General features: G+C 36.4%; 1 protein-coding gene across 1 annotated transcript in view; it reads right to left on the reverse strand.

The window, feature by feature from the left end:
• LOC109087628 (opioid-binding protein/cell adhesion molecule-like) overlaps window positions 1–19,796 on the reverse strand; it is a 142,495-nt gene extending 122,699 nt beyond the window's left edge. Inside the window, exon 1 of the mRNA XM_042732785.1 lies at window positions 19,500–19,796. Coding sequence (XP_042588719.1) covers window positions 19,500–19,560 — 61 coding nt within the window. The 5' untranslated portion in view covers window positions 19,561–19,796. The remainder of the gene's footprint in view (window positions 1–19,499) is intronic.
• Window positions 19,797–21,378: the final 1,582 nt, after the last annotated feature.

The raw sequence follows: 21,378 nt of genomic DNA on the forward strand, positions 1-21,378 counted from the left end.
TACAGTTCACCAGTCCTGCTAAAGTGCCTTTTAGCATCCCTAAAGGAATGGGATGTCAGCACTGAAAAGACTGCATTCGTGACAGAGGTTTAAGAAGTAGTCCTTAGTTTTCTCAGTTCTTGGAGATGACAGGGCCACTTCGGTCTTTTATTATGGACAACTGTGACAGGAAAGTTTTTCCACAGAGCCAGTGTCCGGATAGTATCTGGAACGTTATCTTGGATTATAATTTCATGAATATTAGTTTTGACTGGAATATTTGATGATATTAAACTAAATTATGATCAGATTATCCCACATGCCCTAGGACAAAAATTAATAAATAAACAAATATTAAACTAGGACTTTCTTAATGTATTATACATTGAAGTTTAGCACCAAACATGCTCTACTGTATTGAAATGTTAAGACTAATTTGTTTCTTTTGCTCAGTCCTATGTATTTTGCAGTAATATAAGACAGTGAATAAAATAATAATAATAATAATTATATAAATTAGTATTCTTGTCGTGTTTTTCCATTAACTATGTACAGTGGGGCTCGAAAATTTGGGCACCCCTTGCAGAATCTGTGAAAATGTGAATAATTTTCAAAAAATAAGAGAGATCATACTAAATGCATGTTATTTTTTATTTAGCACTGTCCTGAGTAAGATATGATGCTCCAGAAGGAAACAAGATGCATTAAGAGTTGGGGGGTGAAAACTTTTGAACACGATGAAGATGGCCAAATTTTTCTTATTTTGTTAAAATATAATTTTTTTCCATTTAGTTCTGCCCCTCGTAAGCAACAGAAGATACTTGTATGTTTCCCGGAACACAAATTAAGTACAGTTTACATTGATCTTCAAATTCCAAAAGTTTTCACCCCCCAGCTCTTAATGCATCTTGTTTCCTTCTGGAGCATCAGTGAATGTTTGAACCATTTTTAATAGTTGTGTTTGAGTGCCTCAATTGTCCTCAGTGTGAAAAGACGTATCTCAAAATCACATTTTGATCACATTTGTTTTCTAAATTAAAAAAATTCAAACCAAAAATAAAAACAGTTCTGTAGTTAAAATTGGAGACATTAACCACACTGTAATGTGCGTTAAAAAGACAGCACAAGAGGAATACAATAACAATTTAACACAAAGGACTGATAAGTACAGTATAGGCCAGCTTCTCACAGCGCTTGCAAATATTTAAAAGGATTGATAATCTTGCATATTTATATTAATTACATATTATTTGGATAAAAACAGATCAGAGACAGTGACGAGTCTTACTCAAAAAGAGTGCAGTGACTTGTCTTGACAACACACTAAGAAGGTCTGTGTCTACAAGGACAAAAAAAGATGCCGCCTGAAGAAATGATTGTGTGTCATCCTCCAATAAAGTAAAATCCCTCACTGTGAGGTCAGGAGTTAAATGTGTCAGTTCTAACTGTCTCTTGGTTTAGGTAGTTATGCTCTGCCTTCTGTCTGCAGGCTGTTTGGAGAACAACGTTGTGCCCCTTTCACAGCCCTCTCTCTACAGGCCCATCTGCTCTGGCATGCCACGTTCAGCTTGAAAAATACTCAATCTAAGGTTGCGCTTTTCTCCTGCAGAAATTTGTCTTTTTGCCATGTCTCTGGAGGGTTGAAAAGGGTGGTGGGTAGACCAACATAAAACAGCAGACAACATCAAAACTTCTCTAGTGGTATAAAGATTCTTCTATCTATGTGTTCAGATCAATGGTTCTCAAATCTCAACACCTATTGTATGTTCTGATAGGGGCGCAGACAGCAGGGAAAACAATTCTAAACACAAATAATGAACCACAAAATTGTGCACAGTTAGGACAGCAAAACAAATAAGCTTATCAACTTTAAAGAGTAGGGGAAAAAGCTTTATATGATGTCAAAGTAACAACTATACAACAACAACAAAACTAACTACTGTAATTTTGGTGCATATTTAGTAGAACCGAGTCAAATTAGACAAATGACAACATGAACAGGTTACATCCCTAGTAAAGTCGTCACCTTTATTTATATAGCACTTTTAACAATACAGATTTTGTCAAAGCAGCTTTACAGTATTAAATAGGAAAAATAGTGTGTCAATAATGCAAAAGGACAATAGTAAACACTCAATGTTCAGTTAAAGGCAGTTCATCATTGAATTCAGTGATGTCATCGTCCAGCTCAGTTCAGTTTAAATAGTATCTGTGCAATCAAGTCGACAATATCGCTGGAAATTAAGTGTCCCTAACTAAGCAAGCCAGAGGCAACAGCGACAAGGAACCAAAACTACATCGGTGACAGAAATGGAGGAAAAAACCTTGGGAGAAACCAGGCTCAGTAAAAAAGTAAATACAGTAAAAAGTAAAAAGCAATATATTTAAAATACATTTATTTCATACTAAGTAATACAAAAATAACCAGTTTAATTATTTATTTAATCTAACACCAGTGCATCCTAAATACAAGGTAAAAGAAAATTAGACCCATTAAATATGGCTTGTGACCAATTAAATATGGATTTGTGTATTTTTATTCTGAAAAAAACAAAGGTTGAGTATACATACAATGATTAAAGACAGAGATCCAAGTTCGGCCAGATTCGTTCCACTCTCCTGGCAACAGAAGCATGTGGTCACTTAAAGCATGGTGCCATCAAGGGTGATGAGAAAAGATAACTTTATTATTTGAATGGCACAAAACATCCAAGCCACCTGGAGTCAAATGGTCCTCATTGATGCCACACGGTGGGTGGGTACCGTGTGAATGTGTGCAGTGGTCCATGATTTAGCCACTCATTAGATGGGTGGTTTGGCAGGCAGAGGTATTTGCATGCACTCTGTCCCGCTGTGTAATTCGAGGATGTAATTGGTGCTGGGTTCTCTGGCCTCTATCCTGAGAAGCCATCTTTTCCACTAGGTTACAATCAAGCATCTATAACGATAGTTCGCCACAGTTGAGAGCATCTGCTTCAAACAAACACAAAAAGTTTGCACTGAGTGAAAATGGGTAGGAATCAGATATAATGCAATGGCCAGGTGTTGTTGTTTTAGGCTGGATTTAAGCGCCTCGCTCAAGGTCACAACCTTCAGTGACCAGCTCAGGCCTTGAACCACTAGGCCTGTGTGGGATGTTACTCTGGGTGTCATTCATATTCTCAGTCTCCACAAGACGTGTGGCAACAACTTGTATTCTGTCAGACTTGAGCTCAGCTATCAAAACAGAACATAACAACAGCATTGCGGGAAGTCGTGGCCTAATGGTTAGAGATTTTGACTCCTAACCCTAAGGTTGTGGGTTCGAGTCTCGGGCCGGCAATACCATGACTAAAGTGTCCTTGAGCAAGACACGGAACCCCCAACTGCTCCCTGGGCACCGCAGCATAAATGGCTGCCCACTGCTCCGGGTGTGTGTTCAGGGTGTGTGTTCACTGCTGTGTGTGTGCACTTTGGATGGGTTAAATGCAGAGCACGAATTCTGAGTATGGGTCACCATACTTGGCTGTATGTCACGTCACATCAGAGACTTTTCACTGATAGACTCACGGACATGATAGTGTCCCACAAGATACATGATACATACTGGAGCAGCGCTCACAAAAGTACACCTTTGTTCCCTAATCTAAGCCTAAAGGATTTATATGAAAAAGTCAGTTAAATAAAAATATGTTACTCTTCACCTTTACCTTTATTCCCTTTACCCTTTCAAAACATACACTTTAGGTACTAATATGTACTTTTAAAGTATTAATATGAACATTTAAGCTACAATATGTACCATTTAAGGGTAAATAAGGTACAAAGATGCACCTTTTAGCTTTTGTACCTTAAAGTATACCACCCCAGTGACATATTTGTACATTTATTTGAGTGTTTAGTGGTAGATACGATACAAAGGAGCTGCACCATTCAGTATAAATCAACATTTTAATTAAAAATAAATAAATCACTAGCATTTTATTTTACAGTCCTGTTGCACATGTACATACTATATACTTATTATAGTAATTACAATAACTGAACCTACCTTAACCTAACCTTAACCCATGTAGTTACCTTATATGGTCAAACTTTATTTTAAGGTCCGATTTTCGCTATTAACAAACCATTAACTACGACTTTTGCCTCAATAAACTCCTAATTTGCTGCTTATTAATAGTTAGACAGGCAGTTGTTAAGTTTAGGTATTGGGTAGGGTTAGGGATGTAGAATATGGTCATACAGAATATATGCTTTATAACTACTAGTAATAAACAGTCAATATGGTCGTAATATGCATGCTAAAAAACAACTAGTTAAGAGTGAGATCTAGTCCCTATACTAAAGTGTTACCCCTTATATTGCCCAGTACCTTCTTAGGTAAGTGCACATACGTGTACATACTGTAATAGTAGTGCAATCAAATAAACTATAGAAAAATTAAGTACATCATTGTTTACTTTTGCACAATTGTGAGACTGTGTTGCGTTACCACAAGTTGTCCACTAGAAGTAAAATATGGGTTCTAAAGCAAAACTAGGTAAGGAGAGCTTTCTCTTCACAGAACACACTGCTGTATACTGGATAACAGTTGTTATATATAAAGCATGCATAGCTAGAGAGACAGAGGTTAACTAAAGAGGACACATGTAGGTGGAAGCAGCAACCAATGAAACTGTAACATGAATTCTCAACATAAGTCTATATGGTACTCCAAACATAGTCTATTTGACTAACATTACAGTTCCCATAACACCCAAGAGCTGTGCACATTTAAAATTCCACCTATTCTGAATGCTCTATGCCTACCATGCACTCATAGTACATTCTTTTTGAGTCATATTCTTTTTGTTACATCTCGCTATAGCTCAGAGAAAGAAACAGCTGTGAACATGAAGGTAGAGGTCGGGCAGACCTTCCTCAGAGCCATTTTGCTTGTTCTAACCGAGTTACTGTCTTAAGGCAATTTCAGTTCAGTTGAAGGTCCCTCTTTATTTGTCCAGCATAATGAATCAATGCTTTTCCAAAGCAATGGCAGCATGCTAGAGCTGGCAGTGCAATACAAGTGACCCTGACTTGAGTATGGGGCAAGGTCTTCAGTCAGAGGTCTTTGCAGGTATCAGTCCAGCATAATTAATCAAACCTTTCCCAACAACCTTGATACAACTAGAGTAAAACCATAATATGTAATTCCAAAGATTAAACGTTTCATTAAAACAACACAGCCTACAATAAAAAGCTTTTGGAGTTGCAGTTGAGGTGTTAAAATCGAACATTCATGGCCTCATTATGTCACAGAAACTGACTTTTCCAATTCACATTAATTAAAAGGAAAATTTGGATTCAGAGCAAGTAGCGCGCCCTAGCTATGCCGCATGTTCATTCCCCGAGGGGACGAGACGCAAAGAGAACTGACTGACATGGTGCATGTTTTCCCGTTGCTTGAAATGAACAAGGCCACAGCTTCAGATTCAGAAAATACAGATCACTTTGCACTTACTAGAAGATTGCGTATTAAAATGCATTTTTACCTCATTTCAGTGAGCATTTGAGAGTAGGCAAAATGCGTTTCCTTTTGATTGAGCACCGCTGCTTCGTTACACATTCATGAGGCGTATTGAGCTATGAAAATAATAAAGGAGATTTGAAGACCTTAGTTGAACACTTTGTGTGTCTAAAATTGTAATTCCAAAACAGATTACTTGAACGTTTCTCTTCCATATGCTTACGCCAGCCATATAAAATAGTAAACGCTTTCAAGGTTGGTTAAAGGTGAACGACACTGATATTTATGTTTGCATCAGTTTGCATGGATGCATTCACTAACAAACAGAGCATTTGGTGAATAGAATCAGCTATTCTACAACAGCCGTTGGGCAGACAGGGGTCAGGAACTTTGTTGAAGACAGAAGACTAGTAGGAGGACTTTTTTTACCGGCTGACTTAAACGCTGTCAGCACTCCAGCGCTGAAGATCAAATCAATGACCTTATGAGCACTGGGCTCCATCTTCACAGTGATTCTACAGTAGACACTGATCATGTGACCCTAATAGCTCATTCCCCTTCAACCCTCCCTGCAGACAAAAGACAGTTTGTCGATCAATAGAAGTGTGTTTCTATGTGTATTTATGTTGTTCAGTACCGCGGCAGCATTTTTCATGAAATAAACATGAACTCACCATTATTTGCATGAGTACAATCAGTTTGAGAGTTCGGCGAACATCTGGATGCTCCAAATCTGGGACAAGAAATCCTTCCCTCATTGGGCAGTTACCAAATGAGACATGTTTACAGATCGAGAGGTTGGTGGGAAAATTACAGCATCCGCCTGTAACTTAGGGACTTGTATAGTTTCGTCACTAACCACCATCGAGTACAGATGGTGCTAACATGAATATCCTAGTCTGATTATCATATGGTGGGTTTGGGAGTTTGGAGAATGTTTTATTCTGTACTGCAGTGTAGCAAAGCAAAATCAATCCGCATATACTCTTGATCAGATAGAAAAAATGAAACAAAATGGAAAAGGAAAAAATGACAGGAAATAGGAAAGGAAGAGGTGAAATGATAAAGAGAAAAGAAAATAGAAAAGGAATAAACAAAAACACAGGAAAAAAAGAAAATGAAAAGAAAATAACAAAAAATTATCACAGGTAAAGAAAATGTAAGACAAGGAAAAGAAACAAAGATATTTGAAAGGGGAAAATGGCATTAAATAGAAAAAAGGAAAGAAAAGGTGAAGGAGAAAGGAAATCAGAAAGAAAATTAAAAGGAAAGAAAAAAAAAACAGGAAAAGGGAAAAGGAAAAGGAAAGAAAATAAAAAATGAGGGAAACATCAGACAGAAATTTGAAGGTAAGACAAGGAAAAGGCACAAAAAGATATGGAAAAAAGGCAAGTGAGAAAGGAAATCAAAAAAGAAAAAGCAAAGAAAAAAATCAAAAACACACATATATAGTGAATAGAAAAAGAAAACAAAACAAAAAGGAAAGAAGGGGAACTAATCCTTGAATGATTTTCAAGGACTTGAAACATGCTTTGAAACGAGAGGATGACTGTTCATAATTTCTAATACATTATTGTGTTTTGAAAGAAAAAACCCATGAAATTTGTGGGCAACAAACTGACCTACATCCCTTGTGATTAGACTGTGAAATCAAGCAATGAACGAGTTGAATCTTAATTAAGTGGAAGGAATTAGGAGTAGCATTTTACATGATATATTTCATAAACAAGACAAAGGATAACAGCATTATATTCATTACAATCCCCTGACAACGCAACAGATGACATGGTTCCATTTGTCCCTCATTATAAAGTGACTGTTTAGGGCTAAAACAAAACCAAACAAAAAGGAGCCAATGACATTGTCTGCTAGAAGATGTTCCTTTTTAAAGCAATGACATCAAATGTTGTGCAGATTGCTCTGGAAAAATAGCTTTCGTCCAATCACAACGGCCTTTTGTGTAGTCCCTCTGACAGAATACCCAAGAGCCATGAAACACTAAATGCAAACTGACAGCTGTAGGAATAAGGGATCAGCTGCACTCACTGATTGGGCTAAAACTGACCTCTATTTTTATTTTATTCATTTAACAGTGCATTTAATAGCAAGACTAGAAACATGTTTCTTCCATGCACTTAATGACAAAAAAGTTTTGGTTGATGCTTGTCAGGTTTCATCTTTCTACTGCGGTGCACATACCACTCAGTTTTTTTAGATTTTAAATAGTTACAAATTCCACAAAAGATGTTTTAAAATTATTAACATATACTAATTAAAAGACAATCTGCATCAATTCTACATAGAGGGCAAAGAGTGTCATTAACAAACAAGGAGAAAATAAACAGACATTTAAAATGCCAACTGTTTGTACCATTTTCAATAAACATGTACTTAATGACTCAAAAAATCTTAATAATATATATCTCAATTATACAGATATTTTACAAAAGTTTCCATTTTTTAAACTAATATTGGGAAATTTTGTCTAACTTGGTCTTTTTTATTATTATTATTTAAACCATTGTAGAACAAAGCAGCATATACTAAAAGAAATAAAACTAAAAGATCTTTCCAAACTATTCAAAAAGGTATCAATGAATAATATCAAATGTTATCCACTAACAACAGGTTCAAAATGTCTAAGACATACTTTTTTTGCTCATTAAATATTAGTGCAAATATCAGTACCGCAGACTACCGCAAACCTCAGTACTGTAAATCATGTTGCACGATTCATATAAATACTCTCCTCCCATCAATTCTGTGCCTGAAAGGGAAACTCCTACAAATGAATATATGCAATAAAGTCAGCCTCAAAAATAACCATCCATGCCTTTTCATAGTTAAGGTTTCACTGCATGTCTTTAGTAAATCCTGACAGTCATTTTTTAACTCCAAAAGAGGGTTTGTGTTGGTGCAAACTGTTAATAAATCTGTCCCGTAATGTACTGAATAACACAGTACATCCAAGCTAAGAAAATGAGCATCATGTGACTGACCTAGGTAAATGCAGTGACAAACAAATGTCAGATATCAAAGTGTGATCAACTTTTTGTTAACAGATGGTAAAGGTGCAACTGATGAGTGCCTGAGGGCTCCCCAGCTTGTAAGCATTAATCAGACCTACACACATTAATTCAACATCAAATTCAACAACCTTTAATATGAAAATAAATTGATGGTGTGAATAAAATGATAATGAATTTTATTGAAATATGCCAGGAGAAATCAACACATCAGCAAACAACAAGGTGACTTTCATGCCATTTGTGCCCATGCTACGATTTTAATTGGCACGTATTTATGGTTTGGGTTTAAGATTTTTATAGAACTAAGAAAGATGAGATGGATGAAAAAATCAGTCGACAAAACTGGCAACGTATTCGAAGGCTGCATGCAAGTATTTAATCTGGCAACCGCTGGTTTCTTTATTCCAGTGCCAGTGACCAGTAACATCTGGACCTGTTATTGCCCTCCTTAAATTCTGACCTATTAAGGAGATATGTATTGTAAAAAGCATCATACTGTATAATCTCTGAAAAAACTAAGTCTTATAAAATTATGCTTCTCAAGTAAAAGCATCTTGGTTTAATAATGTTAAGACATTTTATGGGCAAAAAAAGAGGAAAAATACTAAATATAAAACCGTTTGCAGTGGAGAGCTAAAAGTTTGTTTTGTTTTCAGTACAATTTGCTGTTGCTGTTTAGCCATGACTCAAGAGTATCAACAGAATATGTCAGAAAATATAAAAAATAATAATGACATACAGTGGCAGGCAGTGTCTACCTCCATGAAGCCTCCTCCTTTCTGTTGAATGGCCTTATCTGCATGGAGCTAAAACTTGTGGAAATCTGGACAGCCAGACAGCAGACAACAGGAAGCCACATGCTGGGCGCATTATCTGCAAACAATCCTTCAAAATTGCTTTAACCTCCACAAGAGCAGAAACTGTCCAGCCCAAGCTGTGGCCAACCAAGTAGATTGGGCACCAAATGACCAGAGCTCAACAAACCATGCCACTCTTGAAGGGCACAGGGCTCTCATGTTGGCATATGGACACCAGGCTCTGCGGCAAGCCAGTCTGCCTCGCCTGCATCCCCCTCCCCTGCAGGCCTGGACTGTGCAATGATGAGTGAACAAATGTTTATCAGTCTATAGTAGATATGAGGCTTGGGCAATGTTATTTGCTATATTCTTTTTCTTTTTTTGCTGAGCTTTCTGAATTGCCACTTATGTGCACATAAAACATACATGCACATGCTGAGTTGAGTCAGAGGAAAGGAAGGAAAGAATCTGTCATGGGGCACTCACCACCTCTGGCAAGGTCACACAAACATTATTTTAAATGACAGCCCAGTAGAACAGGGGCATTAGAAAAACACTCTCAGAGCATACCAACTACCCCAAAGGATGTCCTCGCATGATTTTCAGAGCACACGTTTGGGACACATAAAAAAAAAAAAAAAAAAAATTTTTTATATATATATATATATATATATATATATATATATATATATATATATATATATATATATATATATTATATATATTTATTTATTTATTTATTTTTAAATGGCGCTGCAAGATTAATCTTTAATGAGCAGAAAAGAACACACGTCACACCTCTGTTCATCAATTTGCACTGGCTACTTGCATAAAATTCAAGGCATTAATGTTTGCCTACAACACCACAACTGGCTCTGCACCCCTTTACATAAATTCATTACTTCAGAGTTATGTGCCCTCAAGAAGGTTGCATTCTGTAAGTGAACGGCGTATTATTGTGTCATCTCAAAGAGGAACAAAATCACTTTCACAGACTTTTTCATTAACTGTTCCCTCCTGATGGAATTACCTGCCCAACTCAATCTGAGCAGCTGAGTCCTTGGCCATCTTCAAGAAACGCCTAAAAACACATCTGTTCCATCTTTATTTGACCCTTTAACTCTATCACTTTCTATTCTATTTTAATTCTGAAATTAAAAAAGAAAATTTGAAAAAGTGTTGGCCCCATTCCCAATTTCTTATTATTATTTTTTTTTTTGCATGTTTTTGCACTTTCATATTTCAGATCATCAAACACATTTAAATATTTGTCAAAGATAACACAAGTGAACACCACATGCAGTTTTTAAATGAAGGTTTTTATTATTAAGGGAAAACAAAATCCAAAAATACATGGCCCTGTGTGAAGAAGTGTTTGCCCCCCTGTTAAAACTGTGGTTTATCACACCTGAGTTCAATTTCTCTAGCCACACCCAGACCTGATTACTGCAACACCTGTTCACAATCAAGAAATCTCTTAAATAGGACCTGCCTGACAAAGTAAAGTAGACCAAAAATCCTCAAAAGCTAGACATCATGCCGAGATCCAAAGAAATTCAGAAACAAATGAGAAAGAAAGTAATTGAGATCTATCAGTCTGGAAAAGGTTATAAAGCCATTTCTAAAGCTTTGGGACTCCAGCGAACCACAGTGAGAGACCAAAATTACCCCAAGAGCACAGAGACGACTGATCCAAGAGGTCACAAAAGACCCAACAACAGCATCCAAAGAACTGCAGGCCTCACTTGCCTCAGTTAAGGTCAGTGTTCATGACTCCACCATAAGAAAGAGACTGGGCAAAAATAATCTGCATGGCAGAGTTCCAAGACGAAAACCAATGCTGAGCAAAAAGAACATAAAGGCTTGTCTCAGATTTGCCAGAAAACATCTTGATGATCCCCAAGACTTTTGGGAAAATACTCTGTGGACTGACGAGACAAAAATAAAATTTTTTGGAAGGTGTGTGTCCCATTACGTCTGGCGTAAAAGTACCACCGCATTTCAGAAAAAGAACATCATACCAACAGTAAAATATGGTGGTGGTAATGTGATGGTCTGGGGCTTTTTTACTGCTTCAGGACCTGGAAGACTTGCTGTGATAAATGGTACCATAAATTCTACTGTTTACCAAAAAATCCTTAAGGAGAATGTCAGGCCATCTCTTCGTAAACTCAAGCTGAAGTGAACTTGGGTTCTGCAGCAGGACAAAGATCCAAAACACACCAGCAAGTCCACCTCTGAATGGCTGAAGAAAAACAAAATGAAGACTTTGGAATGGCCTAGTCAAAGTCCTGAGCTGAATCCTATTGAGATGCTGTGGCATGACCTTAAAAAGGCGTTTCATGCTCGAAAACCCTCCAATGTGGCTGAATTACAAAAATTCTGCATAGATGAGTGGACCAAAATTCCTCCACAGCGCTGTAACAGACTCATTGCAAGTTATCACAAACGCTTGATTGCAGTTGTTGCTCCTAAGGGTGGCCCAACCAGTTATTAGGTTTAGGGGGCAAATACTTTTTCACACAGGGCCATGTAGTTTTGGATTTTGTTTTCCCTTAATAATAAAAACCTTCATTTAAAAACTGGATGTTGTGTTCACTTGTAATCATTCAAAGGAAAAACATAAAATAAATTCATATTTACAGTGACACCATAAATTCTGTACCCTGCACAACTTATATATATATATATATTATATGTGTATATACTGTATGCATAACATGTCATCTATTGTTGCTCTTAGCTTTTATTTTGTCTCTCTGTGAGCCAGAGAGACGCGTCTCAAAGTGCTTGAACACCGAATTTGCCTCTTCTTTCTCTTGTACCAACAAAAATACATACAAAATTATGTCAAAATACCCGTCTTGAAAAGTATCCTCGAAAAAATTGTTGGTTATGTCTAAAGTGAAAGTAAACAGTGGAGAAAGAAATCAGATGTGTATCATTATAATGGATGCACTGGATTATAATGGATTATAATGAATGCACTGTTTCTTGTGACCATGCCTAATTTAATAGCTGCTGTAATGTCAGTCCAAGAAAATGAAAGAAAGAAAATCACTCATTGCTCTTGACTGAATTACTTTGTAGTTTTAAGAAGAATTAATTCACAGTCAAACCAAAAATTATTCAGTCACCAGATATCATTTTTGATATTTTTACTAGTGGGTGCAGGACACTATGGTTAATTTATGTAAGTGAGTATAGCAAAATAAAGTAAACTGTGATATATTATACCCAACAATTTTTCATATAGTGGACTACCAGTAAAACTGATAAACAATTTGGGACCAAATTCAGCTGTCTGAATTTTTGGTTGATTGTAATGCATTACATACCTTTCTATCAAAATTATCTGACGTCAGGGGCGGACTGGCCATCTCCGACGGCTGGCGTCCTGGCTGGTTCGTCATCAAAGAAAAGATAATAAGCGGTTGATGGCCGACAAAAGGGGGCGCTAATGCAATCTATTTTTGCTTATAAGAAACAGTGTTGCCAAGTCCGCAGTTTTCTTGCGGAATTGGGCTACTTTAACACTGTTGCCGGGGGTTGTTTTTCATGTCCGTGGGTTAAAAAACGGCCTCAATAACGTGATATTTAGCCCCAGAAAATGTGAATTTTACCAGGGGAACCCCGCCAAAACACCTGTATTTTATCCCTGGAAGCTATTTTTAATGGGGGACACCCCTCGAAAGCGATTGGGCTAGTTTTGAGTACCGATTGGGCGGGAAAACCTTTTAGTGAAAACCTGGCAACTCCTATAAGAGACCAAAACTGATGCAAAGGAGTGTGGGCTCATGATGGCAAGCAAAAGACGTGAAGACAAAGGCGTTTGGGAGATGCTAAAAGGAAAAAAAGCAAACAGTTACATACATTTACCTGCCTCTCTCACTATACACAGCATGTAGCCTAAAGCACTATAGTAAAATCCCAGGTCCGAGCATTAACTGCTATTTATTACTCTGCATTGTCTGGCATGAATATCCATTCATTCATAAAAGGACAGCAGCAATTCTACAACAGGGTACATTTGAGAGCTATTGAGTTAGAAAATAGAGTAAATTAAGTAGCCTATATGGTGATTAGTCTGATTAACATGACACACACTGAGAGACATATGAATACTCAAATTGAACAATTCTGTTGTTTCAGGTTTCTAGATTCTAGGTTATGTTTATCGTTGTCATATACATTTTGCATTCTGCTCTTTTTATATAGATTTCAAGTATTTTAGTACAATAATACATTTATTTCAATCCTCTGTTGAAAAAAGAAAATAGAAAGCATCACATAATTTGTAATGGTTTTACTAGTTATAATGAAAATTTTATTGTTTTAATGGAAACTGTAATGGCGCCTGTTTGGTCTCTACTGGTAATTGGTTCATGGCTTTTGTTAAAGTTACTAAATCCTAATGTAATATGTACCAAAACACACTACAGTAAACAATTATTTAATGGTTTGAATGGTTAAAAGTTGATGGTTTGTAATGTGTGTGAAGGTGTTTGTAGTGGAAATCATTCAAATTTCTGTGATGGTTTCTATTGTTTTTGTCAGCAGGGTCACCATGTTTTTTTTTTTTTTTTTTTTTTTTTTTTTTTTTTTTAATGTTATTTCCTATAAATGTGATAGGATTGCTGTAATATTGTGAGATAGTAGCGACTGTTTGTAGTTGTGTTGGGCCTATTTGGGAGACAATCCAGGGCTGCTTTTTACTCCCAGTCCGTCCCTGTCTGACATTATCAAGATTAATTTGTTCTGACATAGCTGAACTCTGAGTTCTTGTCATATTGTATTACCATTTTCTAAACTATAGCAAATAAACTGATAATGTGAGAAATTTTGAAGGTGTCTGAATAAATTTTGGTTTGACTGTATATTTCATTTTTACAGTGAAGACTATGTAGTGCTATTTTACATTTGATTATTTGGTTTCTGTACCTGGACACCTACAAACTTGAAAAAACCTAAACATTGTGTAAATAGCACAAATAAATTAATAGAACGAACATACAAATTAAACAATTTCAAACAGGACCCACTGGTACAACCTGCACTGGGGTCCCACAAAAACCCCAGCTATGGCCCTGGACGATGGCATCATCTATTGGCCCAACCCTACAGTAGTTCACATTTTGTTAATAGTGAGAATTGGATGTTAAAACAAAGTGTGACTGAACATTCTTAGTCTTAATCCCAAGTGATCACAGCTTTTTTCACATAACTCACATACTTTCTTACACTCATTCGCTTCACTGTTGCTGACGAACAACAACAACAAAAACAAATCCCCGTCATGAAACCAAGTGAAAACTGGAACGATAATGACGCATGTGTCCTTTAGCTGCCAGTTTGATTAATAGATCAATTAATACAGAATCAAAAACTGTAAAGTGAAGCCCTGCAACAGCTGCAAAATATTTAGCACAGTGTACAGTGTCATTGAAAAGTCATTTGATCCATCAGTGCCATTGATTTTTGAGAAAGTTTTGACCAGATGACTCTGGATTGAGTCTGGGCCAGTTTTCAGTGTGAAAACTAGCATGCCAAGTGCATCACATTTTATTTGAAGTTCTGATCGAGGTCTTGTCATCTGCACTATCTCAGACTTTGATAATGCTGAGAAGCAGTAATCTGCATTTTGTTTACTCCATAAATATATTACCATCAGCCTCCGTCAGAGTGATTCTGTAAGATGTTTCTGAGTGCCTGAAAGATGTTATTTCAAGGCTCATTATGCCTCCAAAGGCTGAGGGAGCAAACACGAGTTTCCAGAAGCACTGAGCTGTCAATCATAATGAATTACTTATATTGTTTACAGCTGACAATAAACCTATTGTTTCTGTGGGTGGAACAATCTCACTGGCCTGAAAGTTACAACAGGAATGATTGTACTACTCTCAAACTGACACTTTAATGGGGGCCATCAAAGTTTACTGCTCAAAAGCAGATTGAAACTTTAAAAATAACATGCTTTAAGTGCCAAAACATTGTGGAAATCTTTAAGCAAATACTGGTTTTCAGATTTAATTTATTCAGGAATGTACATTGGTATATAAGTATACAAGTTTAGTCAAAGTTTTACAGTACCAAAGATCTGACTAGACTAATCATGGTTGCATAACTTAAACTGATGACACAAAGAGGCAGACTAAGCAGACAAATCTAATCTTCAGATGCAAAGCGGTTTGTTAGGAAAGTGTGGATTGGGATGGAAAAAATACAATCTTCTTATGATGTCATTAAAAATGTCTCCTTTATAGTGTGATGAGACCACAATAATACTGGAGAGGGATATCTGTTTGCATTCACATTTATCTCACTTGCTTTTGCATGACAGGGGCAGGAAACCTCGGAACAGTACTTTTAGCCAAGTAAATAAATAAATACAAGCATACATAACTAAAAACCGTACACTATATAGTGACTATCCTGAACTGTGACATCAAGCGTAACCGACAGGGAAATGTCTACATTTGAACCTTTTAAGAGCCCTACTGAAGGAAAAAAAAATTAATAAATAAATATATAAAATGTCATTATTACATACTATCATACATATTATTATTATTATTATTTACATATATATGACCCCATATTCAAGACCTGTTGAATCAAGATCAGGTAATTTTTAAAGTTAAGTTAGTCCAGAATTGAAATTAACACTTAATTCTTGATTTTTTTTGTATATACCACCAGGGCCATATACAGATTTCCTAAAAGAATTAGCAGATTTACTCTCAGACCTATTGGTTACTGTTGATAAAGTGCTAATTGCCGGAGATTTTAACATTCACATTGATAATACAAATGATGCATTAAGACTTGCGTTTACTGTACTAATAAACTCTTTTGGAGTCAAGCAAAACGTCACAGGGCCCACTCATCGTTTTAATCATACAGTACGCTAGATTAAATTATAACGTATGGAATCGATCTTACTGATATAGATATCGTACCTCAAATTGATTATGTTACTGACCATTTCCTTGTATTGTGGATGATGTGTATAACTGATATTAACTATATGGCTCCGCTTTATTGTTTAAGGTTTTTATTTAGCACAGTGGCTAGATTAACAAATAACCAGATGCCACCCGATCTAAATATTCCCTCACAATTTAATAGTAATGACTTTATGAATTTCTTCACTGATAAAATAGATAACATCATAAATACAATAACAAATGTAGATACTACAGCATCTAATACTTCATCTTCATTCATCGCACCCAAAGAAAATCTGCAGTGCTTAACAACTATAGGACAGAGCTAAATAAACTTATCACTGCATCTAAACCAACAACATGTTTATTAGATCCTGTACCCACTAAATTACTGAAAGAGTTGTTACCTGTAGCAGAAGAACCGCTTCTCAATATTATTAACTCGACGTTATCTGTAGGTCACATTCCAAAACCATTCAAGCTGGCGGTTATTAAGCCTCTTATTAAGAAACCACAACTAGATCCTAGTGAACTGGCAAATTACAGACCCATTTCAAATCTTCAGTTTATGTCTAAAATTTTAGAAAAAGTTGTGTCTGCTCAATTGTGCTCCTTCTTGCAAAAAATTATCTCTTTGAAGAATTTTAGTCAGGTTTCAGGCCCCACCATAGCGCAGAAACTGCACTTGTTAAAATTACAAATGACAAATTACTTGCTTTTTGCATCAGACCAAGGCTGTATCTCACTTCTAAACTTACTTGATCTTAGTGCCACCTTCGACACCATAGATCATGACATACTCATAGATCGTTTACAAAACTATATGGGTATTCAAGGTCAGGCTTTAAGATGGTTTAGATCCTACCTGTCCGATCGCTACCACTTTGTTTATTTAAACAGGGAGTCATCTCAGTTATCACCAGTAAAGTATGGAGTGCCACAAGGACCTGTCCTAGGTCCTCTGCTATTTTCAATATACATGTTGCCCCTTGGTATTATTAGAAAATACAGGATTAGTTTCTACTGTTACGCTGATGATACTCAACTATATATCTCATAAGGATAAAAAATGAGCTGAGCACTTCGCAGCACTTCGACCTCGGCGCAATAATATCATCACTCCTGAAAACTCCCACTCAGGAGTGATGATATTACTGCACCGAGGTCGAAGCACTACGAAGTGCTCTTCTGCCATACATTATAGTTATCATTTTTATACGCTCAGGAAATCACCACTGTTTATTTTGTGTCACCATACTTACTCGTGTAACTACTAATGTAACCGTCTTTAAATAGGGAAAACATGGAAGTGTTTGTTAGCTTCTAAATTCATCCCTGTTTGGATCCTAAGGAATGAATGGTGCTAAGCTAAATGCTAGCATAGTGGCAACCCCGCGCGCTACAGCGATTGAGTGCACGCACTGAGACGGGAGAGGTAGGTATCAACTCATCTAAGTTGAGGGAAGAACATAGTGGAATATGGAAAAACGGTGGCGTTTTCCTTTAATCTTGGACTGCAGTTATATCTCATCAAATGTACAATATTATTCTTTAGCTTGGGATAAAACAAATCGATTTTGCTTGATAGGAACAGCAGCTACGCTAATTATGTCTCTGTTTGTTTCTCTGTTTTTGCCACTAGGATTTACAAGTTTCATTCTGGATCAAGAACACCTGAGAAGAGATGATGCCCTTCCCCTCAGAGGACCTCAGATTATGCCAGCCCTGAAACAACATACAAAACTACCAAATCTTGCTATAAATTTGATTGCAACAAATAATAATTGCTGTTAATAGTGTTCATCATCTGTTTGATTGTCTTTAATTTTTCTGTACGTAAATGGTGTTTGTTTTTTATTTTTGCTGTATGTAATGTATGTTAAGTTACTGTTAAATATATTGTAGAAACTTAATTTTCTGTAAAGCTGCTTTGCAACAATTTGTATTGTGAAAAGCGCTATACAAATAAACTTTAATTGAATTGAAAAACTTTAATTGATTTTTATATGCAAAGCAATGATCCAAGTGTTTTTTTTTTCACAGTTATTTATTTAATTTCTTTGGTTCCTGTTGATTATGAAATTAAATCATAGCTCAAGGCCTAACTGTGATCAAACAGGGGCCGCCGTTTGATGGTTAGCCAACAAATTTTGGCAGTTTGCTAATTAAGTCAAAGCAAACAACCACCTGTGATTAAAAGTATCAAACCGGTGGCTCCAGTCCTGAGGTATTTACCTCCCTAAACCACTAGCCGAGTCTATTAATTAGGCAACCTGGAAGGAAGAGGTAATTTATTAAATCATATGACGCAGCAACTACAGAGAGACCTTTGTAAATGGAGCATAAAGACCCTGATAGTAGGACTTTTTTCTACTATCTGCTTTTATTTGTTAGTTTTCTAATTTTGCAATCACTACAGCAATTCTCAAAGAGGTTACTGCAATGAGAGAAACCTTACTTCTTTTAAAATTGAATATTGATCTGTGCATGTGTTTCTGTGTGAATGCGGTGCCACAGAGAATTTCATGTTCAAATTTCAATTATTGTGACCACGACTCATATTCATGCCTTTTTCTTCTTTTTAAAATCTTCTTTGCAGTACGCTTCAAATGTCCCTATAGACTAAAAGCCCGATATTTTGCCTGAGGTAACCTGTAGATAACAACCTAGCTTTTTATTACCTTTAAAAACACTTGCTCATAAACTCAGACTACCATTACAATGACTTTGAAATGTAAAGCATGCAATATGCCCTCACATCACTCATAAATAAATCCTCCATATAAAAAAGTATTTTGCTTTAAATCAAAAGTACAGATAGTAAAAAAAAAATGACATTTCAATTTCTGCCTTTACTGGAAAACCTGCAAATATAAGCTTATCGAAATGCCAAAAGAGCACTCCTCGTCCTCTGATGTGACTCATAGAAGCGAGTAAAAGGTGAATGCGTGATGGCTTGTGCTTGCTCCGTTCAGTTTGTCTCCACTGTCATTCTCGATTAGCCTACCTGAATTGAGTTTCGACATTCCTCTGGGATGTCCCTCAGGTAAAAATCACACTCACGTGCATGCAACCTCTAAAGCATCCCACCTCACAGGAATCCACTTCTTGCAACTTTGATCACATTTGAAATACACCATGCTTAAAGAAGACTTGCTTACTTCCTAAAATACATCCACCCTCCCCCATATCCCAGTTTAAGTTTAAGCAAATATCGTCTACCCAGCTTGAGCATGCACAAAGCAGATGAAAACAGTACCTGGATAGACAAGCAGAGCAATCAGCCACACCGTGAAGATAAAGCAGGCAGGACTGCACATTCTTCAAACTGTTCTCTGGATGCAGCAGCTGGTATTTCTTCCTTTCCCTTTGCTCTTCTGCACAGAAACACAACCACCTGTGTTCTGTTTGCTGTTTCTTTGATCACCGGGTAATTACAGCAGAAATGGCTTATTTTCACCCTTGGATAGGCATGGAGTGGAGTGGAGGCAATTTAAATCCAGCACAAGTTAAAGCGGCAGAGAGACTGAGCTCCCATTGATTATTTTCATAAGCGGAGCGCGCTCAGCGGGCTAGCGGAAGGGAACGGCCTGCCCCCTCTGTGCTCTGATTGGACGAGACTCTTGGCTGTATGTCAGTAAGGGGTGCCTCTCTTTTTCATGCTTTGACTGGACCACTAATGCAAAGCTCTGCAAGATGAGAGAACGAGCCGAGGAGCATCTTCAATAAAACTGGCGGCCAGCCTCCTAATATTTGGTCTGTCACCATAAACTGACAGACACGTCTGGAATTGCTCTGTTCCCTTATATTATGTTGGTTCTATTTAAAGATCGTGCCTTTCTTATTTGTGTAATTGCCTGCTGTCAACACTGAGTATTGGGTCCATGCCAAGACGCTGAAGTCCCTTCGCTCTGATAGTCATCACTACTCTGACAAAACTCTCAAGGTGACCTTGGGCTGCTTCTGTAAATCTCTAGCTGCAAAGATTAACAATGTGTTTCTCAATGCATCTGAATAAACAAAAACAGATCTAATTATTGTTCAATTATGTTGTGATGTAAAAATGTCTCCCAGAACCATTTATTATCATTTCAAATGACATCAATCACTGTATCTGTCGAAATAAACTGACTCTCTAGACCACCAAAACAAGATCAACATCAATGAAAAGCCAATGACATTTAGTCTACTAAAATATGCTTTATAATGAGATTTAATATAATTATTATTTTTGTTATTTGTTTTAAAAATAAAAATATGTAAAATAGAAAATACAAATTAAATAAAAAAAATAAACTAAAAACAAAAATTAAGATGAATAGGCTTGAGACTAATTATATTAGTATCCTAAATATAACTGTGTTTTGTTTGACTGCACTAGAAATCTTGGTGACACTTTAGTAGGCTACAGGGACCAATTCTTACTATTTACTAGTTGCTTATTAGAATGACTATTATTAATAGCCTCCCGGTTTTCATCCAAAATATCTTAAATTGTGTTCTGAAGACAAACGAAGCTTAACGGGTTTGGGACGACATGGGGATAAGTGATTAATGACAAAATTTTCATTTTGGGGTGGAGTATCGCTTTAATTAAGTAATTGAGATAATATGTGTGTATGATAAAATATGCTGTAACTTTACAAAATGGTTTAATTTGTTAACATTAGTTAACTACAGTACATTAGTTTACATGAACTAAGAATGGAAAACAATTTTAAAGCATTTATTAATCTTATTTAATGATTGTACTAATGCATTACATGAACTAACAATGAACAGTTAGCCAGTATGTAGAATGATAAATTCTGTAACAAATTAATTGCTTGTTAATTTTAGTTATGAACTAACGTTAACTAACAGAACCTTATTTTTAATGCATAGCATTAAAAAAGCATTCAGCATTGTAAATTGTTTAAATATCTTTTTTTGTTGTTGTTTGTTTTTTGTGCATACAAACATATTGTGAAAGTCTTCTCAAGATACTATATAGTAACTTAACATTTCAGGTAGTATTTTAAGTAAATAATTTAAGTCACAGAGGTTCAGCTGACGAAAAAAGTTGGGAACTCCTGCTGTAAAGTAGCAGCCAAAATGAGAGAGGGGGGAATGCAATCAGGGCATCAAATTTGTGTTCC

Source organism: Cyprinus carpio, chromosome B10, assembly GCF_018340385.1.
Source record: "Cyprinus carpio isolate SPL01 chromosome B10, ASM1834038v1, whole genome shotgun sequence".
Lineage (NCBI taxonomy): Eukaryota > Metazoa > Chordata > Actinopteri > Cypriniformes > Cyprinidae > Cyprinus > Cyprinus carpio.